The 27,959-nt window shown below is 37.7% G+C and overlaps 1 protein-coding gene across 1 annotated transcript in view; it reads right to left on the bottom strand.

Annotated features, from left to right (window-relative positions):
* LOC127662505 (pleckstrin homology domain-containing family H member 1) overlaps positions 1–21,751 on the bottom strand; it is a 78,290-nt gene extending 56,539 nt beyond the window's left edge. The window contains exons 1-2 of the mRNA XM_052153706.1: positions 21,563–21,751; positions 8,997–9,161 (exon numbers count right to left, since the gene is read on the bottom strand). Coding sequence (XP_052009666.1) covers positions 8,997–9,143 — 147 coding nt within the window. The 5' untranslated portion in view covers positions 9,144–9,161; positions 21,563–21,751. The remainder of the gene's footprint in view (positions 1–8,996; positions 9,162–21,562) is intronic.
* Between the last annotated feature and the right edge of the window lie 6,208 nt (positions 21,752–27,959).

Here is a 27,959-nt window from a genome sequence, read left to right as displayed (position 1 = left end):
GAATGTCAAAGGTTTTTATTGTTGTTTACAAATTTACAATCTAACATAGATATTCATGCTTTCCTTGATCCAAAACACGTCCTCAAATACAAAAATAGTAAAAAATCATGATGATAAACAAAAGACATAACAAGTGGGCTATGCAATGACTTATAGAATTTGTGTCAATCTAAATAAACAAAATCAAAATGCATTTTAACAGACTGTACACCGCAGAAATATATGCAGGTAGCAGAAAGCTCTCTGAACAAATACTGTAAAAAAAAAAAAAAAGATTGTATTTATAAATTAAACTATTCATTCAAAAGATCTTTTCAACTTGGCCAGACCTTGCCATCATCAAGATGCAACACCATTTACTGTAATACCTCAAAAAAAGAAAGAAAAAGTGTCAGCTTGTTTGGGTAGCTGATGTGAAGGGCATAATGTAGCACAAAAAGTCAGTCCACTGAACCAAGTTTTCACAAATGCCCCCAGCACATTTTCAGAACAGTCAATAATACATCCAGTGGGTTGAAAGGCAACTTTCACTCTTCCTGCTCCAAAGCATTGATGGCATCTGCTCCTTTCTGTGCTTGGTCAAGCTCCTCTTCTTAAATGCATAGAAATAATCTGTTAAAATGTATATTAACAGTTTCCATTGCATTTATTTTATTGTATATTTGATTGTCTATAAATACATTAAAAATCTATAATTACAGAGTAAAAAGAAAAGTGATGTTTAAAGGGATAGTTCACCCCAAAATAAATAAATTCTCTCATTTACTCACCACCATGCCATCCCAGATGTGTAGGACTTTCTTCCATTGAACACAAACAAAGATTTTTAGAAGAACATCTCAGCTCTGTTGGTACATTCAATGCAAGTGAATGGTGGTCAAAAATCACATATAGGCAACATAAAGTAAACCATTAGACTCCAGTGGTTGAATCCATGTCTTCAGAAGTGATATGATAGGTGTGGTTGAGAAATAGATAAATTTTTAAGTATATTTTTGCTATCGATCTCCACTTTCACTTTCATATTTGTCTTCTCTTGTTTTTGGTGATTCACATTCTTTGAGCATTTCACCACCTACAGGGCATTAAAAATGACTTAAATATTGATCTGTGTCTCACCCACACATATAATTTCGCTTCTGAAGACATGGATTTAACCACCGGACTCATATTCATATCTTTAATGCTACTTTTATGTGCTTTTTGTACTTTAAAAGTTCTGGTCACCATTCACTTGCAATGTGAGGACCTACAGAGATTAAATGTTTTTCTTAAAATCTTAGTTTGTGTTCAGCAGAAGAAAGTCATTCACATCTGGGATGGCATGAAGGTGAGTAAATGATGAGAGAATTGCCATTTGAAGCACACAACTATACAACCACTGTACCAAATGCATACATTTATATGAATGCCAGCAGATGTTAAAATTGTGCTATATAAATATGAATAATGTCATCCAAATGTCTCCTACATTTTTTTTTGGTTTGCCTTGAAAACATCATTTGACCCTTCTTTCAGTTATAATTGTAGACCTGCCAGGACTATAATTTACATGACCCTATCCTGTTAGACAAAATAAATTAATAAATAAAAAATGGTTTAATTGTAACTGACAATATAAGCAACATGTATGACTAGTTTACATTTAAGATTCATGACGAGACAATTTTCAACCGCTGCAAACCCTGCTAAATATTGCAACAGTATCATACTTATGATGTGACTCTTTTTTACAAACCAACTTACACAAGTTGATATCAGGGTGTCTCTTTGAACCAAACCAAAAATGATAATTCTCTCATCATTTATGCAGTCTTATGCCATGTCAAACTCATTTGACTTTCTGAAGGGGAACGCAAACAAAGATTTTTGATGGATATATGATGTGTGTTTGTCCATATAATGGAAGTCAGTGAGGTTAAAACTTTTCAAGATCCATAAAGGCAGCATCAATGTAATCCATATGATTTGAGTGGGAATTTTGGTTTGTGTTCCACAGAAGAAAACGTTATACAAGTTTGAGAAGGAATAAGGGGTGAGAAGGCCAAATGACAAGAGACATGTATTCTTCACATGACATTGATTTATGTATTTATTCATGTCATCTCAAACACTAACTGAACGCTAAAACTGTAGATGCAATTGATGAAGCTGGATATAAAACAATCACTCAGAATATTTTAGCTGGTTTCAAGATGTTCAATTTGAATTTTGCATTAAACATTTTAAACTGGTGTAGAAAAGAGATTATCTTACTAGAATTACTTGTTGTTTGCTGAGATTCTACGATGCAAGTGAGGAGTTGTAGGTGAAGGCCCTGAGTAGCGGTTGAAGATGAAGAGCATCTGCCTGGTGAAAAAATGAGCAGGCTCATTTGTGTTTGTTTGACTGTGAAAATGTACACATCTAATTAGCCTCATGCAGACAAACGTTTAATATACTGTAGATTTGCCAAAAAAATATAACGTAAGTTAACAACTTCTTTAAGTCAATAGAAATTTGAATACACAGAAATTGATAGCAAATAAAAAACTAAAGTGATTTCACACTAAGTTTAAAGTAATTTACCTTTGAACTTTCTGGCAAGAAGTTTGTGTTGTCCACCAGGAGCTCTTCTCATCCAAAATGGCAGCCAAACCCAAATATGCTTGCTTAAAATTCAATCACATTCTGCATCACGTGGTTTCCATGGAATCTTAAAAAATTAGGCTGGATTTACTAAACTTTTATTATGAGTACAGCATAATCTCAATATTTTATGTCACACATATAGCATACAAGTAAGGAAAGTTGACAGCATTACATTTTCAGTAAAACCTGATTATTTTAATGAGCAATATTTGCTGAAGCAAGGAATAATTTTTTTCAGTGTTCTTCTCCTTGGTTGAACTCCAGAACCTCACTTATCAGCTGACTTCACCACCTCAGAATATGGAAACAGAGAATGAGAACTATGCATTAACGACTCTGGAAATCACCAGCATAGCATCCGTCTGCCATGATCAGGTCGCCACTCTCTCTAAAAACACAGCCGTTTACCACAGCGAAACTACTGTCTCCAAACATAATGATTAGCCATATTAGATGCAGACAGCAAAGGTCTAAAATAACAATGGTTCAATAATTAATCTGAGATTTAATGCGGTAGTTCACCCAAAAATTTAAATTCTCTCATCATTTACTCACACTAATGCTTTCCAAGATGTGTATGCCTTTCTTTCTTCTGTTGAACAAAAATAAAGATTTTTAGAATAATAGCTCAGCTTTGTTGATCCATTTAATACAAGTGAATGGTGGCCAGAACTGTAAAGCTCCAAAAAGGACATAAAGGCAGCATAAAATTAATCCATTCGACTCCAATGGCTAATTCCATGTCTTCAGAAGCGAAATGATAGGTGTGGGTGAGAATCAGACTAATATTAATGTCATTTTTTACTGTGAATTCTCCTCCCTGCCCAGTAGGTGGTGATATGCATGTAAAAAAAAAAAAGAGGAAGAATATGAAAGTGGAGATTTATAGTAAAAAAGGACTTAAATATTGATCTGTTTCTCGCCCACACCTATCATATCACTTTAGAAGATTTAACCACTTGAGTCATAGTGATTCATTTTATGCTGGCTTTTTGTGCTTTTTGGACCTTCAAAGTTCTGACCACCATTCATTTGCATTGTATGGAACAAAAGAGTGGAGATATTCTTCTAAAAATCTTTGTTTGTGTTCTGCAGAAGAAAGAAAGTCAAACACAACTGGAATGGCATGAGGGTGAGTAAATAAAATGAGAACTTTCATTTTTGGGCGAACTATGCCTTTAAGATGAGACAAAGACTGATGAAAAAGGGATGTGTATTTGAACAAGGACAAAATAAAAGAAGAAAGGAAAGAAAGAGGGAGAGATAGAAAGAGTGCATTACTGCTATTGCAGGCTAATCCGCCTGTCTGGCAGCTTATTAGAAACTAGACAGCTCTACGGAGAACTAGGCCAAATCCAACACAAAGACAAATTTTCTTAAACTTCACTGTCCTAAACACAAACAGGTGCACCACTCTGACTGAGATTCACTAGACTGGGTGTCTATGTGAATTAAAATCAACACAATAAGGACTAAAGTGTGACTATATCTGACACTTTTTAGTAGAAGTGAATAAAAACAACATCAAAGTCTATGTTCGGAATGCAATCAAAGCCTATTACTACTGTGCAGTTTACACTGAATACTGGCCAAAACATTCTTTAAAATAGTATGTAAAAAAATATATATTTTTTTTACTGTATAATGTATAGTAATAAAACGCAAATGGCAAAAATTCTAAAAGCGCAGATTCATTGTGGGCCTACACATGACACTATTGCAACATTACCTCATTACGCGCATGTTTAATTCTGAGAGTGGCATCCAGTTACCATTTCAGAAATTGTAAGCTAATAGTATGGTAGTATGACATTACAAACACAGCCTATGTGCACTTACACAAAATCTGATTCCACAAACTCACTTAAAGTTACAATGAAAGGTCATGTGTGCCTAAACAGAATGGAAAATGTCTTCCCTCAAGCCAGAATGAGAAGAGATCACACAATTCTGTGTCAAGCTTTCCTTTGCAAAGTGGGTCAATGTGTAAAACACTCCTAACACCGCCCAGAAAAGCAAATGAAAGCAGTATGGATCTTTCTAAACAACAGTAACACCAGCAGCAAGCTCTCAACACTTTCTTTTGTCCCTCCCTCTATCCTTTTCAACAAAACAAGCAGAAACCCATGAGACATGGAGCCCCATTATCCATCAAGAGAGGTTGGAAAGAATGGGAGAGCGGGAGAGAGTGGAGGTCAGGGTGATGACCAGAGAGGGAAGAAACATGATGGAGGCCATTTGGGAGACGTCCAAGACTTACTTAATGTCCCTGTGGTCTGCGTGTTTGGACAGTTAACACCCTAATGGCACCACCACAGATATAAAGACAGAATAAAAACACAACAGCAGACCTACCTCTTGGACCAAAAACAAAAACAAAACTGATGTTGTTGCATTTGGAATTAATATGAAGAAGAGTAAATACACATGGTTTCCAGACCTGATCTAGTTTTGCACTGAACTCTAGTGCAGAGTTTTGCACTGAACTCTAGTGCAGAGTTTTGCACTGAAATTGGTTAGAGGGCTTTCTGATACTTTAGTAAATTATTTTAAAGATCTAAATGGTTGGAATGCTGTAATCTAGTCGAAGGTTACATACGTTACGAACGTTCTAAACTAAATTTTGTGCAAACTGATGTGTTCTACATTTCGCCGCAGATTCCTGGTGAAATTTACACTAGTGGCACTAAAACAACTGTGTGTTTTGTTCACTTTCGCACAAATGACGACTACAACAGCTGATTTTGACTTTATAAACAATTCTTTTTCTAACTAGTACACAAACACTGCTATGTTATGATATCAACACTTTCACTCTAACGCATCATTTGAAAAATGATACATTTGAATGCTTGTTTAACAAACCCACCTACATTTAAACACTTAATCCACTGTGATTAACTTGTGCAGTAGCTCACCTTATAGAGTATTGGATTTTGAACTTGGAACACTGCGGTTCAAGCCCAGCCAAGCACACAAGCTGACACGTGATCCGAAAGTATAATTGAAGTGGCACGAAATGGTGTGGTTACTTCAGAAGTTGTGCTTTTCATTCAACATTTGCTTTTAGGACACTATCAGTTAGGTTTAGGTGTTGGTTTAGGGTAAGAATGTCTTTTGTTTACAGCTTATTTACTTTTAGGACACTATTGATTAGGTTTAGGTTAAAGTTTTAGGTAAGGGTTTTACTCGTTTAAACCTTCATCTAATATTCACCTTAAAAACCTCATCTGATAACAACACCATTTCACTCACATTTAGCACCCCCCACTGGACATTTCAGTGGTAAACTGCAGCAAAACATGTAAAGGACCGTACACACCAAATCTAAACAATTTTGCGTGATGCACTTAAGACAAAAGGATGTAAAAAATTTTACGAATTTTAATTTTAAACTATTTCCCCCCTGTACAGTAGGTGGTGCTGTTGCTGTTCTACAAACATATTTATTCTAGTTTCCTGCAGGACCCTTCAGCATTCAGCTGTCAATGCTAGAGATCATTATATAATTGAACACTGCTGAAGCATTTTGACATGTTAGACATAACTGTGTCATTATGTTCTTTCCATGTTTTTAATTCATTTTGAGGAATATACAATCTGTATTTTTCATGCGAGTGAGATGAGAAAAGAGCGCTGTTGCATTAATACATGTCCTGTGTTTTTATATTTGCACATGTACTTTGCCATGAAAATATTCCAAACGAACCCAAATTCTCTTTTTATAATATAACACAAAGTACAGTAATATAATACATGTGGAACAATGTCCATTAAGAATAAAAGGTATAGTATAAAATATGATGCATGAGTGCAAATGAATTGCTGAACCTCAATGCTATTTTAATGCCAGAATAATATAACAGGCACAGTGATATAATGTACATATTAAATAATGTACATAACACAAAAAACAGGTATATTTTAAAGGGGTCATGACATGGTTTTTTTTATTGTATTATTATGTTCCCTTAGGTGCAATTATAGTATTAATATATTTTTTTTTAAGAAAAACTTTTAAAATCTAGTGATTTATGACCTTTTCCCACCCTGTTTCTCATCCTCTGATTCAAACAGTCTGTTTTGGGGGCGTTTTCCATTTAAGACTTCAGTGTTAACGCCCACTGTTATGATTGGCTAACGTCAGTGCCTATGTATCAATTATTGATGCCCCCAGCCAGAACAATATGCAAGTAAACTAAGTAAAAACACTGTGATTATTCATAATGAATGAAATTGCGCTTTAAAAAGTAGTTTAAAGTTTAAAATAGATTACTTACAGTTTGCGTCGTCGTTGTTCCCAGAATAGTCGGCACGGACTTATCTTTGAGCAACAGTTTTCTGGCAAAGCCAGCATCATATTGAGATTTGTTCTCAAAACAGTCATCCTTAAAATGTACAGAACAAACGCTTAAGTTAACACTGCCGTGACTGGAACGTCCGCAAAAATAAACTGCATCCATTTTTCCCTGACGTCTGGATCTTTCGGCAGCTTATTCAGAGGTTTTGTTTGACCACAGCCAGGAACAGCACATCTGTGTGGCATCGTAATTTTCCTGTGCACAAGTAGTCTCTGTCAGAGCTCGCTGTCCATCGACTGAACACTTGTGAGGCGCACGGCGATACTGAAATGAGCGTAGTTGTCTTGCGCTTAAATCGTAGTTATCTTGTGCTGGAGGCGGTCATATGCATACGCTGTTACGTCACTTCTAACCGACACGTCACTTCTAACCATGAATCCAGAACGAGCTGTATTTTGAGCTTGATTAAATAAATGATTCGTTTAGAATGGGGAGGACGTCTTAAAATATTAAACTTGCAGGAAGTTTTAATGATACAAAGACCTCTTATATACCAAAAGATCAAGGCAAATTTGGTTTCTCATGTCATGACCCCTTTAAAATATAACATATCAGCACATTGCATGTTTACAGCTTCTATATTATTTATTTACTTACATATTTGCATTGAATTTAGTGTTTTTGTGGGTGAGATGAGTACAAGAGCTCAGGGATACAATCAAATGTCTTTACATTTGTGAACATTTAGAATACTCGATTTGAATAGCGCTCAGGCTGGATCTTTATTAGTGGTGCTTGCAAAGGCAAGCATTACAATTACTAACACACTGTTTGTGTGTGAATTATGAATGATACCTCAAATCATGTTACTTGAGAAGAGGTGAGCTAATTATTTTCAAAGTGATCAGACTGATAATTTCAAAAATATCTAGTGACCAGAATATCACAGACTTGGGGATGGGCTCTTTTGACTTGGGCCAGTTGGTAAAATCACCTAGCAGCCACCAAGTACACCTTAGCAACCCCCAGCAATGCCCTTGCAATGAGACAGAACAACTAAGCAACCTAATAGAAATACTAAAAACACTCATAAATATATATAAAAATATAGCATCCAACTAGCAATGCCCAAGTGACAACTCAATCAATGTGGCAGTGAGTTTTGCATGGCCAACCACCTCTCACACTTCCTTCAGAAAATGTAAAAATCAAGTTACTTCTGATGACCTGGTAAATTATAAAGTAATCCTTCCTTTCTCCATCACACACACCTACATATCCATTCAAGCATTCACACGAGTCAGTGCTTTCCCCTAACTCTCCATGCAGGGCTGCCTGCCAAGTTTGACAGTTGACCTTTTCTTGCAAGACGAAACACTGAGGTCAATGCAGCATGACCGAACTGTGGAGGAGAAGGGAAAGAGACCGAAAGAGAGAAACTTGCTCCACTGTGACTGCATCAAAAGACCTATTAAAAGAAGTCAATAAGCAAAAGAAACAGCAGACATCGCCCTTACAAATAGTACTAAGGTGTTACCATGATACTGTATAGTGACAGTTCGGTTGATAATAATGTGGTATTGAATGTGGTGATATCATGGTACTGAATTATTACACCAACCTTGGTAGTATCATGGTACTTTTTGGCAATATTGGTTAATATTTACATGGTATTCCAAGATACTTAGATAATAATTTGTGATTGTCTGGGCAAATTTTGGATTATGCAACTGGAAACATACTGCAACTACCCTGTTACTGTTACTCTTCAACTATGTAGCCTGTTGCTCAAGTGCAAGTCATAAGATGCAATCTATACAACATTGAGTACCCGCAAACCATCATGCATTTGACTAATGTTCCGTGTTGTTACATTATTTTTCATGAAGTTTGTGACATGCATAGTCTAAGAAAGATTGTTGGGGAAAGCAGGGAAGAATTACTTTGCCTATATGAACTATGAAAACATAAGCTTTACTAAATGTATAGAAAGTAATCATATGCATAACTGGAATGCAGTGGGCAAGTCTGGACTCTGCATTACCCATACCACCCCTCATTTACCCTCTCAGCAAGTAGGTGGCGAATATTTCCTGCTTGCAGGCGAAACCTCATGAGCTGTGTCTCCAGGGCGATGCATCGTTTCTGCCAGTCTATACTAATGTTGGGCATTGCTGCCGTGGTTGAGCTGTCCTCCATTACCTCTGCCATCTGTGCCTGTCTGCCAACCTGCAACACAGATGGAAATGACCATTATGAAACAAGAAATCTGCTAGCCACACAATGAACTTTGTATGAACTTTGAGATTCTGCAAAAAGAGGACAGGACAGTGTAAACAGGTTTGCCTTGAAGCACTCAATGGAGGTTCAGGACCTCGGACTTGGCCTTGGTTGGAGAAGGAAATGAAATGTGCTACAGACTCTTCATTGGTCATTGCAACTAAGAACTGGGTATCGATACAGTATTCCAAATTTAATTTGATTCTGATTTACAAGCTCTTGATTCTGATTCATATGGGTATATTTCAGTTATAATGTCTAAAAATTGCTTTTGAAGGAAATTCTCTCTCAGCTAATGCTGCATATTATTCAGGAAACTTAATACATTATGAAAATAATAATAATAAATTAACACTAGGGCCTGAACTATGCAGTTCAGTAGCTATTTATTCAGCAGATATAATAATTGACACAATTAAAACTGGAGTAAACATTAAAGTATAAGTAAAAGGTCAATCTTGGGATTTTAAGAATCGATATCTGGAATAGTTCAAATAAAGATTGTGATTAATAGGAAAATCTATATTTTTACCCACCCTTAGTGAAACTAGAAAAAGATGGAATAAACACGGCCTCCAAAACCTAAAGCCAGACCATAATAGTAGCAAAATGCAATACATCAATATATCAAAACATTTCGGCCAATTTAAAATGTTCAGAATTGGCCAGCTTGTGCAACAAATGTGTGAAATCCTCCTTGCATTAATTGAAATATCTACCAACAGCTTTGTCAGCAGATAATAAACATTTTCTGTCTTCAATATTCTTAGTGGATTTTGAGTAAAGATTGTATAAGATAGGCTATTGTTTAAATACAATAATCTTATTTGTCATCGTTAAAGGTGAAGATGGTAATTTCTGCACCACAAGCTTCACTAAATGAAATAGCAAATTGAATGACAGGTTAGACAAACAGATCACCCCATCCCAAACTCACACCATTGATTGAACCAATGTTGCCATGTTGGGCTGGTCGGGATGCTCCAAATAAGACAGCAATGTTTTCATAGAGCCACAGAACAAGAGCATTTACACTTTTCAGGGAAATAAACAAACCAATTACTAACTTATCATTGTCTCTAGGTTAGGCCTTGGCGATATTTAAGAAATATGTTCACAATAATATTTTTATTTTATTTTATGATTTAATCACCCATGTGTAGGCTATTTATAAAGCAAACCTGCAGAATTCCTTCAGAATGCATGTTAAGTGCAAACAGCTCCATTGAAATAAATTAACTAAACTTCAAGCACCTCTGAGATAGTCTGAGGTCATTGAGATAGTCTGATGTTCAAGAATATTCTTGCAAACAATTATCAGATGTCTGGAAAAGTAAAGAAAGAGTGAGAACACTTTACTTGCGTGTGTTCCACGAGACATGCTCCAGCTGCACGCATCTGAACAAACAGAGCATCAGACATGCCCATCAATGGCTTTTCTTTCACCTGTTCTTCAAAATATAATAATGTGTGTTTATTAAAGTGCCTGTCTTTGTGTCTAATAGCATTTCTTATTACGTGTCACTCCGAGTTGTCTAACAGTTAGCCATCACAGTGGCTGGTAGATGAGCAAAACTGCCTGCCTTGTGCATGATATATGCTACCTGCATTTGAAGGGTGCTAATTTCATACACTGTGCTGCTATTTAATATATTTGGCAACTTCCCAGCTCTAAGGTTTAGTAATTTCCCAGTGTTGGCGATCATCGTCTGTCAATAAATGTTGCAATCGGCATGGGTATTTTTGTCAGATATTGTCGATATCTGATTACATCGCCCTATCGCCCAGCCCTACTTGTCTGTATATATGAAGCACTTCACCTTCAAGGTCTTTTATACAAATATATCATAATTATATAGGCTATTGGCCACCCTGTTCTCTAGAAATTTTACATTGGCATCAGCCATTTAAAAAACATATTAGTCGACCACTTCTTACAGTGTAACTGACAGGAACTTCACTGGAATTTTTGTAGTGTTTGAAACTGCAGCTAAATTCCATTAAACAGACTAATTTAAAAGAGGCCAAAATCTCTGTAATCCAAGGCTGACATTTACCATTAAATGAGAACACACTGCTGACATCACAGGCCTGGCAGTAAATGCTCTGGGGCCAAGTTTTTTTTTTTTTCACCTTTCTTTTATTGTTTCCCCATCTTTCAAATGAGCTCACTTTTTAGTGATCACGTTGGTAACCACAGAAAAGCAATCTTGAGCTGTGGGCTCAAAGAGATGACATAGTTTAACAAAGGCCACCTACAGCAAAGACACTAATATACGCATACATATAGACCATAGTGATGGGGTAAGACTTGCTATGCATGTGTAGACAGTTTACCCAGCAGCCCAAGCAATCCCTACCCCATATTCAGCCACCTAAGTATCCCTGCTCAAGCAATCCCTTCTTAATTACAGGCCCAGGGAGAAACAGGATCCTGTCCCACACAATGGAGTCTTTCTGCATGACAGTCAAATTACCAATATAAGGGAGGGGGTCTTTCTCTCTCTCTCCATGAGAAAGGGATAAAGAATGTGGAAGCAGAAAGGAGACAAGCTCTTGAATTGTGGAAAGAGGCAGTTATTTTTACCTGCACAAAGCCATCAGGCCACAATTAGTTTAGCGCGCTGCCACACATTTTAAAGGGATAGTTCAACATAAAATCAAAGTTCAGTCAATTACTTCACTATTTACTGCAACATTCTGTCTAACATCACTTTTTGCATTCTGTAGAAGAAAATAAGGGTGAGTAAATGATGACTGAACTTCATTTTTGGGTATGCTATCTTTTTAAAAATGTGCAACTTCTGCAATGGTTCGCACAACTGCAATGACAAAGGCTCTCACGGTCCTGTGGTGAGTTACGAATCAAATTGTCAGGGTGTATGAGCTGTAGATCATCTTATTACTTGAGCTTAAATGTAGCCTGTCACAAACACACACTAACCTCAGAGTCTGAAAAGGGCTAAAGATAACATCTTTATTCATATGGTGAGAAAATAAAATGAAAAGTAACAATGCAAACTGAGGGATACAGAAATAAAAAGAACACATTTTTATATTCCTACAATTAAACACAAGATGTTTTAGACAGACTACAAAGCAGTAACGGTAAACATTTTGACAATATGAGCCCTTGTAACAACCAATAAAAGAAAACTAGTTGAAAGTAGAACGATAAATGAGACAGAGAGACACCAGACATCGGTGCGGCAGACATTGAAACTGCAGAGCGGCACAACTGTGCCATGTTGCGCTCTGCAATTAGCATGGTCATAACTACAGCCCTACTGACAAATTACAGAAGCGGCGCTCAGAGAGATTCCACTAGCTGACCAAAGCACTATAACTCTCTGTCCTGTTTTGTACAGGCTTGACTGAAGTCATTGCCTGAGGTTTGGTAAAGGTAGCCAGGAAGATGTAGGCATGGCCATTGGAAAAAGAGGTCAGATGAAGCCAGTGTTTTTGTTAGCTCAGCCATGTTGACTTGCATGGCCAAATATGACAGCAACATGCAAATAATCCATTTGACCCTGAAGCGTGTATGCTAATGCTTTGAGTTACAAGGCATTTGGCACCCTTGGCTTGTTTGACTGGGGGGAAGGGAGGAAGAGAGAGAAAAAGATCACCTACACTGTGGAGACAATAGTCCTTTTCTACTGACTTGGTGGCAATGATGTTTTGGACTCGGACACCAACCAGCCTGCTATCTAACTGGGGCATTGAATTCATCCAGTAACTCTTGTGATAAACAGAGAATCACCGGTGTCCTCTGCAGCTGATCTCAGCAAGTTATTATGTTTGTCAACTTTGTTAGCTTTCCTTACACTGTTGTCATCTTATTTTGTGCATTGTTATGTTCTGTAAAGGGATTTTTGACCAGCTACTCACTAAGTTTGGAAGATCGTGGCTATCTGTTAAGTAAAATGGTGGGATTCTCAATCAGTGATATTATATGCTATGGCAAAAATCCAAATACAACAATCTGCTACAACAATGTTAATAATGATTCCACTGTAACAGTTTACAGAACTTAGCAAGTTAAGCCATTTTTCTAATCCGTCTTTAGAATAGATGTCATCTCTGACAATCTTGTTGAGCAATGTAATTACGATGGATTGTATTAATTTGTATGTTTAAATATGAGTAAAAGCTGTACACAAACACACTGTGACGTGCCATGTTTGTTTATGTTTTAGGTTGTCACATGAAACTACCACATAGACAGTAACCCGCTATGTCACTTTTTGGCTCTAAGGTCAGTGGAAAAGCGTGGCCAGTTTACAATAGGCTCTAGATTGCCCGGCCGTGAACCAGCGGAGCAGGCTCGGCATGAGAACCATTGCACTTTTGGTGGAAAAGGGCTAAAAGTGACCACATTTCTTCCCCAGAGGTAAAGCAGATATAACCCAGCCATGACCTTTTCTTTGCAGTGAGTACTGTAAATAGCAACAAAGGAGTTTACATGCAATGCAATATCGAGGTTATGGGCAAAAATGTGACGACAGTTTAAGCCTAAACTGATTATGACCAAACCCTGATAAAGCAAAGTCATTTAAGGCATTAACATGACCACACAACGATTCCTACCCGATTAGAATTAGGTATACTAGTTACCATATTGAACATGTTTACATGTACAATCTTAAACTGATTATGCTTAGTAAGCCAACAACTTGTATGGTCATGTTAATGCCTTAAAAGGAATAGTTCACCCAAAAATGAAAATTTTCACATCAACCTTATGCCATCCTGGATGTGTATGACTTTCTTTCATCTGCTGAACTCAAATGAATATTTTTTGAAGAATTTCTCAGCTCTTTTGGTCCATACAATGTAAATTTTGAAGCTCAAAAAATCATGCAAATTAACAGGGCATACCAGGGCAAGTCAATGTCGAGGAATCTACTCTGTTGGAGTCGACTCCCCATCACTAACAAACATTGCCTCAAACATATCAGTCAGAGCTAGATTTCATGATGGGGGCAGACAGCCTCTAATTCAGCAGAGAGTCAGGGTGGAGAACACTCATAATAACTCATAATGCCTTTCTCTCATCCTGCAGGCTAAAAGATTTCCTAAGCAACAGGGAGGATAAAACAGCTTTGATAGCTATCACACGTCTCAAATTTCATCCAAAAATATAACAAGAAACAGACAGATTAGAGTCCGTTAACTTTAAAATAATGCACAAAAAAAAAAATCTCCTATAAGACATGGGCAATGTTAAATTGTGTAGTAGAGGAAACAGTAGTTTTTCTGACCCCAATCATATCTCAAGACAAAAATGTGTATGTGGGTCATGAAAGACCAGTAAGAAACCAGGACAAGTTTCTGGTGCATCATTTGGTAAAACAGAACCACCTATGTTATTCCGATAATCCAAAATCATTTTGAAACTCTTTATGCACACACACACACACACTCCCCAGATATTTGATGAGTGTGGAGCTGCAGTGATGAAAGTGATTAGGTGATTAAATGATATCATCGTAACAGTCATGTGAAATCCCCTCTCTTGTTTTTCAGGATTGCCTCTGTCAAGACCAAACTGGTTTTTCAGGAATTTGGCATCTCATCCGAATTACTCAAATCAGAAGAAGAAGTGTGTCTGGGCCAACTTGTGGTATGTGGTGTGTATGGAAGTGTGTGTGTTTTTCTTGTTTTGTTTTTTGCAATGCGTTGAACACAACCTGAATGCAATCAGTGCCATTTGATTCCTATTACTGCAACATTTGTCTAAATATTAAAATAAGAAATTTTGCATGTTATTTGAATGAATACTAATAGTTGCTCTTACAGGTTGGAATAAGCTGTCTGTGAGATTTCCAACTCTTGCATGAACAATATCTAAAAAAACTGAGCCTGACGTTTTTTGTTTCAGCCTCTCCAGTTTGCAACAAATGTTCCATTTGGTGTCTGTTTGGTGTCTATAACATCAGCTTTGGAGGTCTGACTTAACTACAAAGCCTGCTCTACTAATTCAGAGTAACTGTTCGTTAGAAAACAGCTAAATAAACGAGTTCAGATGCTTTTTACCTCTGTTGTCCTCCACTTTAAAGCTTTAGTACATCAGTACAACTTTGGAGAAGATCTGAGAAGAATGGATCCTCTAATACTCCTTTTCCACCAAATGGTGCTGGTACTCAAGGCAGACACAGGGGATTTGCAAACCTCTCTAAGAACATGCCCTTGTTTCCCCTTACTTGAGAGGTGAATTATGACGTAACTTACTATGTTACTACATAACCTGCCAACAAATAAACATGCCGCACAATGAGTGTGTTGTTTACGAGTGTTATGAGATTTGAGAACAAATGTTAACATCCATTGTCATTTCATTCATCAGCTCTATGCCATCACAAGCTGCTTTTGATGCAACAGCCTAAATTCCTTCAGTATTTATCCAATAAGATGAATGGCAGTCAATTCTGGTAACATATATAGTATGTGTAAATAAAATGGGATGTCTGTCAACTGAACGTGTCACAAGGACACTTTAGTCATTTTCAGTGTAGAGTGCTTTGTTGATTATAATGGGACCGATCTAGTTTTATACTATCAAGTTTTGAGTCATTGATGTTGTTCAAAAACTTTGCTTTGTGTGACTTTAACTGGTTACAAATTTTCATTTAGCATGTTTCGTTTTAATATCTCAAAGCATTACAAAATTACAGCCTTTCTTCCTGTTTGGCATCTTCTGAGCCAAATGAATTGATCTGTTACATGAGAACAATTTGATCAATCTATATGAATACCTTAACTTTAAGTCAACGTGGTCTGAAGATAATCTGAGCCAAATTTGGTAAAGATCAAATGAACGGTCTAGGAGTTCGAAAAGTAAGTTTCCCCAAAAATTCGAAAGAGCAGAAAATCTAGTTAAACTGACAACATGGTGCCCACTCAACTCAGCCAAGGAATCAGAAGAAATACTAATTTTGTTTCTAGGCCAAATGGGTCAAAAGTATTCCCACCCCACTGGACTTTAACTTTAGCAGTTCCTGGTTTGGAATCAGAACCATCTTTTCTGCTTTAACATTCAAATAAACCCAATATCATTTAGGAACTCTACTTTATGTACACACAAGCTCAAACAGATGGAAACAGATGGAATGATTAAAGATTGGGCAACAGTTTTGGCACCAACGCTGGCATCCTGTCTGTGAAAAAAAAGAGGCTCCAAGTTTCATGTGTTGGTTCCTCCCGGGGTTTCTTCCTCAAACTACCAAAACATCTTTTAGATTTTCCTTGAAATATTTTCTCCTTGCCACTTCCTTGGAGTGTTCCATTGCCACTGTCACCTTCGGCTTGTTTCCTGGGGGTTGTAGAGCACTATTTTCCAAGTTGCTTTAAAATAATATTTATTGTGAAAAAAATCTATACAAAAATGAAATGAGAAACAGCTAAAAAAGATGACTGTTGAGTCTATGGCTGGGGCATCAATGATACCAAAAGGCATTATAGAATATTGCACATCACCACAGCCCTAGACTGCAGATATGTCATATTTAGGATTGAGAACATCTGCTGCAGAATACAACCCCATGGAGGTATAAATAGATTGGATTACATGAATCACATAGAGAGTTCCCAACACCTGTAAATGAGGCATGGAGAACTCCTGCAGCTCTTCCGTCCAGTACTCTCTCCTCCGTTTGGTTTCTCTTTTTCTCTGGCATGCAGGAAGCATTGTATTCAGCCTAATTACAGGCTTTTGTAAACTGGCCACACTCATTATCAGCCTGAGCTGTAAATATCTAAGACATTCCTCCATTCTGAGGTGTACACATCTTCAGTGCTGTCACCTAAGCATAGACACATACTCACACATACACACACACAATACAAAATCTATCTGGGAAAGTGACTGTCTGATGCAGGCTTCAGAAAACTACATTTCAGGCTTTATATCTACATAAATGAAATCTCACTCAGTCTGCATCTTGTTTAATGTTGTCTGTGTATGAGATTAAACAACATTTTGATGATACAATCATATATCTATATATCACAATAATTTTTACAAAGACACTTCCTTGTATAGGTTTGTTTAGCCTATTCATTGATGTGTTCATTAATATCTTAAGCTGCGTACACACTGCCAGCGACATCGCGTGCAACAGCGACTCCATCCCATTCATTTTCATTTGTCGCGACCGTTGGCGACTAGATGTGGGCTTGTCCAGCGACGTGACAAAGTTGAGACAAGTTCAACTTTATTCAAATGAAGAGCGACTAACGGAAGCGACAGCCAATAGGAGAGAAGACGGGAGAGCTCACGTGATCCATCTCTCTCTCTCTCTCTCTCTCTCTCTCTCAGCTCCTGCAGTAACGGAAAGATGGATGAAAGGCTAATTCTTGCTGTTAGCAATTTTCCAGTGCTCTATGATATGGATATGGTATATCCAGCCGCACCTCTTGCACCAGCCGGTGGTACTCGCCTTGCTGACTCCGAGATTTAATGGTTTTGTGGACCCAGACAGACCGGCGTTTGCGTTTTCGCCGCAGATAAACAGCCGCTATGGCAAAGAGCACGCCTTGTTTCTCATTCATCTTTGATATAAAGCATTTTATGTACTGATTCCATTTATATTTAGTCTTTTCCCTCCAAAATGTTTGCTTTTAGCATCAAGAAAAGCGATTTGCTGTCAAGAGCAATGGAATGACATCCGTGAATGTCATTTATAAACGTTACTACGCAACCAGTAGTGGGAACGCCCACTAGCGACTTCACCGCCAGCCACTGGCGACCTGCAGTGACAAAGTCGCTGGCAGTGTGTACGCAGCTTTATCTTTAGATTAAGCCTGCGCTTTAGATGCAGTTTCAATAGCAATGCAAGAATAATTTGTCATTTGTTTTGATATTGAATTTGATATTGGTGTATCACATCATTAGGTACTTGGCAATACCCATAACTACATGACAGCCAGTATGTTTGCACAAGCAGTTACAATCCAGCAGATTTTCACATAGTCAAGCTACAGTCCTCAAAAGTATAATTAAAGGTGCACTCAGTATTTTTTTTACTTATTAAAAAAGTTTTACTCCTAAAGAGATTAATAGTCATTTTGAAACATATGTATAAACTCATGGCTACTCACATAAGGTGAAGACTGTAGTCATATCAGTAGCCTTATGAAAGCTGTTTTATTGTATATGCAGAGGGTCTCCTCATGGAGGCTGCCATGTTAGAATCACATGACCAGCTGACTACTACTCGCTTAATCTCAGTAACCACCCTGTTATTGGACACTTTCGCTCATGGATTAAAATAATCATGGCTGATTGTGAATAGTGAATTTCAACAATGGCATCTGTAACTAAAAATATTGATTTTGAATTATGCAGCATCCACACCACTAGTGTAAGTCCAAGACAACACAAACAAAAAAAGTTACTGAGTGCACCTTTGAATATTTAAAGCAACCATGTCTGCCGAGGAAGTGTTTTTAAAGGGGCTTTTCCACTGCACGGTACAACTCGACTCAACTCGACTCTGCTAGCTTTTTTGGGGTTTTCCACTGTGGATAGTACCTGGTACCTGATACTTTTTTAGTACCACCTCAGTCAAGGTTTCAAGCGAGCCAAGCCGATACTAAATGTGACGTAAAAATTCTGCAGATCACTGATTGGTCAGGGAGAATCATCACTACTAGCGTCACTGGATTTCCAACACGCGACATCAACCCGTTATTTTTAAAGTGAGCAACAGCGATAAAAGTATAATTTGTTCACACGACTTTCGTAATAAATGAGGTGCAGACAGTCCACTCGTTAGCGATGAGCGAAAGAAAAAGTCTCTCAGGAAGTGTCTCTTGGCTGCACACGGCTACCACCGGACCTACCTACAGTGTAGGGAAAAGTTTAAAAAAATGAAAAGTGACTACAGAACCATCAAGGAAAGTGGAAGTGGTTCGACCAAATGGACGCTATCTAAACCGGCAAGCAATGGGAGGGAGAGTGCCCTGGACTCAGCCACGATGGTGGATGGTACATTTTGTTACGTTAACTCTTTACTCTGCTTGAAAGCTTCACTTTATTTAGTTGACCAGCTACTGGAAGCTTGCTAACCAGGCCAATTTAACTGTTAGACTTGTGTAAAATCACCATGCAACAACTTCTTTATGCAGCACAATGAGCTAGTAGCTAACAGCTAGCGGTTGTGTTATTGTTTTGGTCAGTTTGTGTCATGTTTAAGATGATGTCACGGCAGTAGAGGTGGCACAACTATGACAATCATCCTATAATCCCACCCACGTTGAGGCTCACTAAAGTGGAATGGAAATGCAAGCTCAGAAAAGTAAATAGAGTAAAGTTGAGGTGAGTCGAACCGTAACGTGCAGTGGAAAAGTGCCATAATACAAGCCACACATCACCATTGTCTTTCAGAGCATGCCCACAACATCTACATTTACATTTACATTTATGCATTTGGCAGATGCTTTTATCCAAAGCGACTTACAGTGCACTTATTACAGGGACAACCCCCCCCCAGAGCAACCTGGAGTTAAGTGCCTTGCTCAAGGACACAATGGTGGTGGCTGTGGGGATTGAACCAGCGACCCTCTGATTAACAGTTATGTGCTTTAGCCCACTACACCACCACCACTCCACTATCTAGGCAAATTGTGGTCCAAATAATGGGCATACATGCTGGACAAAGAGGCTTTCAAGTCTATCAATCCGACATTCCAAACATCGGACTGGTATGATTTAAGTCAGACTAAGCAGTTACATGACATTTTAAAAAGACAAATTTTTATTGTAGTCCGTTTGAAATCAAACTCAAATCAAAATGTAAAGTGCATGTAAACATCTTTGCAGATGTAAGAAAGACCAATCACATGTCAGCATGCAAATGAATGCAAGAAAGACGACCAATCACAATTCAGCATGCAAATATTACAATGAGGTCATCTCTGTCGGTTAGATTTTGAAAGATGAATATCTTCTAACAAATTAAGTCAATGGGAGTTTTTCATTCTCCAATCTTACATTTCTTAAATAAGTATAGAAGTATAAATCTTATAGTTATACATATTCTTAAAACTCTAAAATAGCACACTTAAGACTAAGACTCAAAACAAAGTTTGAATGGAGTATGTGTGTTACACAGTTGGAGCTAAATTCATTGCAGACATTTGTGGTTAAGAAGAACAGAAATAGATCTTAATTGAATATCAATACAGTGGGGGCAGGTTTAAGTGGTTTACTGGGACTTTTTTTAGGCTACAAACTGATAATTACAAGGGTATTATGCTATAAATGTGGTTTATGAGGACATTTCTCGTGTTCCCATAATTCAAATCGCTTAAAAAAACAAACTAAACAATGTTTTTTGAAAATTTCCAAATGCAGAATTTTTTTTTTGTGAGGGTTAGGTTTAGGGGTAGGGTTAGAGGATAGAATCTATAGTTCGTACAGTATAAAAATAATGATGTTTATGGAGAGTCCTCATAAGGATAGCCGAACCAACATAGTAGGCCTAGATAGTATTTACATATAGTAAATCCTGAGATCACCTACCTTGTGGGGCCCCCATGAGGCAAATAGCTTATTAAATAAACGATATTGTGTTTTTTTGTGTGTGTTTTTTTTTTTTTTTTTTTTATGTAAAATTGCAAAAAACGTTTGTGTGAGGGTTAGGTTTAGGAGTAGGGTTAGGGGGTACAAATTATCGTTAGATCTGTATAAAATCCATAAAATGCATGGAAGTCTATGGAGAGTCCCCACAATGATATAAAAAACTAGTGTGTGTGTGTGTGTGTGCGCGTGCGTGCGTGCGTGTGCGTGTGTGTGCATATGTGGTCAAGCTGTGATCAAACTCATTCGTTGTCATTTAAACCTCCACGTGAGCAAATATGCACATGCACAGGGGCTGTTACAGACATGAACAATCTCGAGAAGCACTTTATTGTCTGTTTTACAAACTGTAATAGCTCGAGTAACCAAAGGCTGGCTGCAAACAGCAGCACCATCACTTATCATTTGCCTTTTGCAACACTGTATCAAACAGACATCACTTGTTCATAATCAAATCACTACAATAAAACAAAAGGAGTGCATATGTAGGCAATGCTGGCATTACTTTTGTCCAGAAAAAAAAAAAAAAAAGGGCACAGGTGTTTCAGATAGCTGGAAAATGCCAAAATTAATGTAGACATGACCCACGATCATCCAAAATATTTATTCATTTGGCATGGTCTAAAGCATGAAAACATTAAACATAATAACTTGTGCAATGACTAAGATAACGGCATCAAAAATAAGCTTATTTTTTAAACTGCAGCAGAGTATAAGTTCGTCTTGTCTTCTTAACAACGCGTATCCACTGATAATTATTTCAGCCTACCTTGTGACTGTCCTTTTGACCGGCCGAAATATTAACTTGAATGTTTTCACTTCACATTACGCATCGCAGCATGCGCCTCCAATGTTCGTAAACGCTCTGAAAACTGTCTCTTCCAAATGATTCATTCTCCGCCGCTCCGTCTTTTTGAGTTTTCAGTCCTGCTCTGAACTCAGGAGACGTTTTAGTGGATCTCCATTCAGTAAATTCATCCTTTATTCCTTTAAAGAGCCGAGCGCCGGGGTCAGATTACGCAGAGAGCCAAACCCCCTCCATGTGTGTGTGTGTGTGTGTGTGTGTGCGTGCGTGCGTGTGTGCGTGCGTGCGTGTGTGTTGTCCTTCACACACAGGAAATTGCATCAGTGGCCACTATACTGTCCCACTCTGAAAGTGTTCAAAGTTTTCTGACTTTTTTTTTTTTTTTTTACTATGAAATGCTGTTAAAATATTTGGGGTATAACTTACTGATAATAATGCATCCAGTTTGTAAATGTTAATAATACATTTACCTTGAAATATATTGCTATATTTAAAAAATAAAAAAAGTTTCTAGAGTTTATATGCAACATTTTTAATTGCATTTACCAAAACAAGTACCAAAATTATACCATGATATTGATCTCTTCTTTTTTCTTCTTCCATGTAATCTTTATATGTTTACATCTCTTCATATAACAAGTTTTGATTCAATAGCTCAAAGCTTTTCAAAGATACAGCCTTACATTCTGTTTAGCATCTTCTACAGCTACACTATGGAACTAACCAGTTCGCTTACTAAAACAGTTCAAGGAATGAAAAAAAAATATATATAAATAAAAAAATATATGAAAGTTTTGTTGTTGTTGTTGTTGTTTTGCAGAACGTAACCGAATATGGGGGAAAAAATCCCTTTAAATAGTTCTGGAGTGAAAACATAATTTTTAAATGCTGGTAACGGTTTCTTAACAGGTTTTTTTTTTTTTTCATGAAGCCAAAGGGTCTATCACAGAAAAGTTTCAGAACTACACCACTTCTTCAGAATCAGAATTAGCTTTATTGTCGTGTTCTCACGTACACAAGGAATTAAATTTTGGTAATAGGAGCAATAAGTACACACAGAACAATACAGTGAGACACAGAATATAAAACAAGGTAAGAGTATAAATAGACATACAAATAATAAGACATATAACAGAATGGCGTATGTACATGTGCAAGTGGGAATGTATGTGCAAGGCCGGGGTACGTACAGTTATTGAATTAAATATCTGAATTTACATATGTACATGATTACACTATTGCACTATGGGGGAGTCCTGAGGCTGTTTAATTGTTCATGTGGAAAATGGCCTGAGGCTAAAAAACTGTTCTTGTGCTTGGATGTCCTGGCGCTTAGTGCTCTGTAGCGCCGGCCAGAGGGCAACAGTTCAAATAGGGAGTGGGCAGGGTGTGTGGGGTCCAGAGTGATTCTACCTGCACGTTTCTTCGCTCTGGAAATGTACAGAGCGAAGGGTGGGCATGGGGGCACCAATAATTCTCTCAGCAGTCCTGACTGTCCGTTGTAGTTTCCTTCTGTCTGATTTGGTGGCTGAACCAAAGATGTACACAGGACAGACTCTATGAAAGATGAGTAGAACTGTGCCAGCAGCTCCTGTGGCAGGTTGAACTTCCTCAGCTGATGAAGGAAGTATAAGCTTTGCTGAGCCTTCTTCACAATGGAGTCTATGTGGGTGTCCCACTTCAGGTCCAGAGAGATGGTAGTGCCCAGGAACCTGAATGAGTGTTTGAAGCAGCAGGGAAATTCACACTGCTCCAGTGATCTATTGAAGATCTGTGTAAAGATGGGGGCCAGTTGGTCAGCGCAGACTTTCAGCCAACTGGGCTTGAAGTTTTCCTAGTCTTTTGTTTCTGAAAGACCCAGCACACATTCTCCTCACAGATCATATGTGCAGATTGAGTAGCAAGATGGGGGTTCCAGGAGGTGTTGGTGTGTGTGTGAAGTGAAGAGCGGGGGTGGGGTTTGAGACTGAGCTTTTTAAATCTGTTGTAAAATACATTCAGTTCATCAGCCATTAGTTGACACTCTACAGAGCGAGGGGTAGGTGTCTTGTTTTGGTGATGCTTTACAGGCCTATCCACACAGATGCAGGATCATTGGCTGAAAACTGTTTTTTCAGCTTTTCAGGGTAGCTTCTTTTAGCTTCTCTGATTTCCTTAGTCAGTGTGTTCCTGGCCTGGTTGTAGAATATTTTATCCCCACTTCTCTTTAGGATGACATCACAGTATCTGTGAGCTCATCCATGTCTATGGCTGCAGCTTCAAAAACACTACAATCAGTGCAGTCATAGCAGGCTTGTAGTTCCAGCTCTGCTTCATTAGTCTTTACAGTCTTTACTACAGGTTTAGCTGATTTTAGTTTCTGCTTGTAGGTTGGGAGTAGATGAACCAGACAGTGATTAGAGAGTCTTAAAGTTGCACGTGGGAAAGAGCAATATGCATCCTTTACAGTGCTGTAGCAGTGGTCAAGTATATTTTTTTCTCTGGTGGTGTCACGGTTTCGTGTCACCCGCACCATGTTTCGTGTCACCTGCACCGTGTTTCGCGTCATCCGCACCATGTTTCGCGTCGTCTGCACCGTGTTTCGTGTTCTCCGCCCCGTGTTTTCTGTTTCACCCATCACTAGTCACTTTCCATGTCACGCTCCCTTGTTTTCCGCCTGTGCTTTCTGTTTTACCGTTCACGCTCCCTGTCATTTCTTCCGTGTTGTCCGCCCATGTTTCACTGTCTCTGTCAAAACTACATTTCCCATCTTTCCCGGCCCCCTCTGCCAGCACAATGTTATTGTCCGCACCTGTTCATGATTTTGTTATCACCGTGTCCTGTCTATTTAAACCCGCTTGTTTTCCCTTTCCTTTGTCGTTTGTTGAATGTTGTTTTGCTTGGTCTGTGTTTTCTCCCCGAGTCCTTTGTCTTTGCCATCGTGTGTCTGACAACCTTGTTTTGCCCCTCGCGGCAGTTTTCCTTTGTTCCCGTGATTTTGCCTTGCACCTGCCCTTTTTGTTTGTAAATAAAGTTAGCCTGCTCTTAGATCCGCTCTCCTTGCCTGCCTCGCTGCATCATCGTAACAGGTGGGGCATGTGTTGTTTGTATTTTGACAGTTCACGGATGAGGTTAGCTTTATTAAAATCTCCCAGAATACTAATAAGTGAGTCCGGTGTTATTGCTCTGTGTCTGTGATGTGGTCAGCCGGCCTTTGCAATGCTGCATTCACTCATGATTGTGGCGGGATATAAACACTCACCAGAATGAATGAGGAAAACTTCCACAGCGAGTAGAAAGGCTTACAGTTGATGCAGAGTGCTTCTAAATTAGGACAGCACATCTTCTTCAATGCTGTTACATCTGTAAACCAACATTCATTTATGTAAAAGCATGTTCCACCTCCTCTCGTTTTCCCTGATGATTCCACAACGTGATCAACCATGAACAGGTGGAAGCCCAGCAGATGAAATGCGCTGTCCAGGATGGCTTCATTCAGCCAGGTTTCCGTGAAACACAGAGCAGCGGAGTTAGAAAAGTCCTTATTTGTTTGAGTGAGCAGAAGCAGTTAGTCCATTTTGTTTTGTTGGCGAGGGAGCAGACATCGCAAGATGAATAGGCAGCGGAATCCTAAAGCCGTGTTGATGGAGCTTTAAAAGCTCACCGGCTCAATTCCCTTGCGTGTGTCATTTGGATTGCTTGAAAAGCATTGCTGTGCCTCCAACTAAGATGTCAAACAAAATGTCTGAATAATCAAACACTGGCAAAAAATATCAGGTATGCTCTGCCGAATATTCAGCAGTTCATCCCTGGTGAAACTGATCAGGAAAGAGTGACAAAAAACATGACAAACAAACAAAAGTAACAAAAATGCTAGAGAGCTCCACACTGAAACATGCAGCACCATCTTGAAACGGCATCTTGAAACACCAACTTGTTGCCTAAAAATATTAAGCTTCTCTCGTCTTAGTGGAATATAAGAATATTTGATTCTGAATTCTGATTATAGTTCTGAAGGGCACCACTAGTTTACCAAATTAAAACAAACTAATAAAAGTCATCATTATTTAGTCCAAATATGTCCAAAAAGTGTATGTGCAGGCATGCAGAAGAGAGTGATTTGGGCTATTAATTGATTTTAGGTGGCCAAATAAATATTTGAAATATAAAAATATATATTTAATATTAAGAATATCTTTATTTATTTTTTATGAACCATTCTTATATGTTGTTCTAACGATTACCATTTGGAAAGGATGCTGCAGAGTGCTGGAGCCAGAACGAAAAATACATTTTTCTGCCCAGACTGAACCAAAATTAAAAACCATTTAATTTTTAGTCCCTGGTGGTAATAGCAAGTTTGTATAGTAGTTAGTTACATGGCATATATAACAAATTTGCCCAAAGCGCATGATATTTGTTTGCAATTGTTTGTCCAGTTCCAATATTCACAAGAAAACATTTGTCTTAATTAATTCCTTTCTTTTTTTTATTTGGTAATTCTATTCTAATTTTATTCAAAAATGTTAAACAATAATTTATCTAAAACTTTATTTAGGTGTTATAATGACATTCAACAGTCCCCTTGAACTTCTCACTAGATCTCTGTTGTGATATAGACCACTGTGTAATTCTGCTTCAAATGAAGTACACAGTTTGAAAATACAGAATGCTGTGTGTCTAACAATGCAGTTTAGAGCATTAGATCTAAATCTTTTATTCACTTTTCAACAGCAAACTAGATCTTGTCAGGAAATCTCTGTCATAATCAATGTCATATTTTTATTAAAAGACTTGAAATTCATTGCCATGTGGTACCAGCTGACATGTAAGTGTTTAAGTTTGCAGTTATAGAATCATTACAGGCCAATAAAAAGTTTGTTGGAGTGCAATTTGGAAGTTTGTGAGGGGAGTCTGCATTCTTCTTTACTACTGTTGCCTCAAATGGCTTCCTCAAAACAAAACAAAATAGGAAGAAAAAGGAAAATGTAACTCTTGAGCATTAGCGTATATTTTAGCTCATTAAACACAGACACTAATATTTACCTCTCAAATTCACCTGGCCTAATTGAAGACAAATAGAAAATTAACAAAAGCTGTAGGTGGAGTACCGTAGCATCATGTTCAGTGTACAAGATTTTTTTAACTGCTTGTGAGTCCTGATATCCTGAACATTTGGATTGATTAATAAAGAATACTGTGCTACATGCTGTGTAGTTGCATGTTATGCATTATCAGTTATATCATATTTCCAGCATAATTTATGTGGGCTATTTTCTCCTCTACTGTGGTTTCACAGAGAAACACCATAGTATATTAAGTCCACAAGTTTAACTTCTTTGGATAAAATAAGAGGACATGCAAAGCACTTCTCCCTCTTCATCACTCTCTCTCTCTCTCTCTCTCTCTCTCTCTCTCTCTCTCTGTCTGTCTCAATCTCTTTCTATTTGTCTCCAGTGTAAAACATGCAAGCAGAGGTAATTGTTAACCACACCCTGTTGAGTACAGTGCAGAAACTTGGTGTGTCCTAAATCCATGAACCACTGCAGCCCATGCTGGAATACAGCTGTGGAGTGAGATCATAGTTACAAAGGATATGTTTCATAAAATATTTATTTGTCAATGTAACTGATGGTGATGTTTTATCATGCATGTGTCACAAAAGGGCAATACATTTCGTTGCATCTGCATGAATTTGCTTAATGCAAATGAAAATAGACATGTTTTATATATCTTGAAAATAGGCAAAATGGTAAGAGCAGATACATTTGAACTTATTACACACAGCATATAGCACCCACTACAACATCACACCAGACTCAACTTTGAACCACAATTGACCAGTACATGCCATTAGACAAACTGGAATAGTAAATTAAATAAAATAATAAATAAATACAATAAGAAAAAATATTCTTAAAAGCATCTCTTTACATAATACTTAATCATATAACATAGTACGTTTTAGTTGGGAAGTGTAAATTACTAGGCCATAACACCATACACTGTTCAGTGTTTCAAGTAACATCTAAATTAAATGGTTGTATTTAAATCAATAATATAATTTCATATTACTGAATTAAACTACATTAGATAACACAGATGAAAGTAATTCAAAGGTGTCAGTTTCGGTAGAAACTTGTTAAGGTAAAAATTAATAGCATATTCTCAAACCTATATTTTTGTAATATGTGGTTATGGACTTTGTAAATAATAATAATTATTTACGTTGAGCTTATTTAGTTGAGATTTCACAACAAGAGTTATTAGCAGAGGTGATTCTAGGATTTCAATCTTAGGGGAGCTCAGCCCCCAATGACACTATTAGATGGGCACATTTAATGTAGTCCACTCTTCAGCAAAGATAGTGTTCTGTGTTTAC

This window comes from Xyrauchen texanus, chromosome 22 (assembly GCF_025860055.1).
Source record: "Xyrauchen texanus isolate HMW12.3.18 chromosome 22, RBS_HiC_50CHRs, whole genome shotgun sequence".
Classification (NCBI taxonomy): Eukaryota; Metazoa; Chordata; class Actinopteri; order Cypriniformes; family Catostomidae; genus Xyrauchen; species Xyrauchen texanus.
The sequence above is the reverse complement of the archived record's forward strand: the minus strand, read 5'-3'. Positions and strand labels throughout refer to the sequence as shown.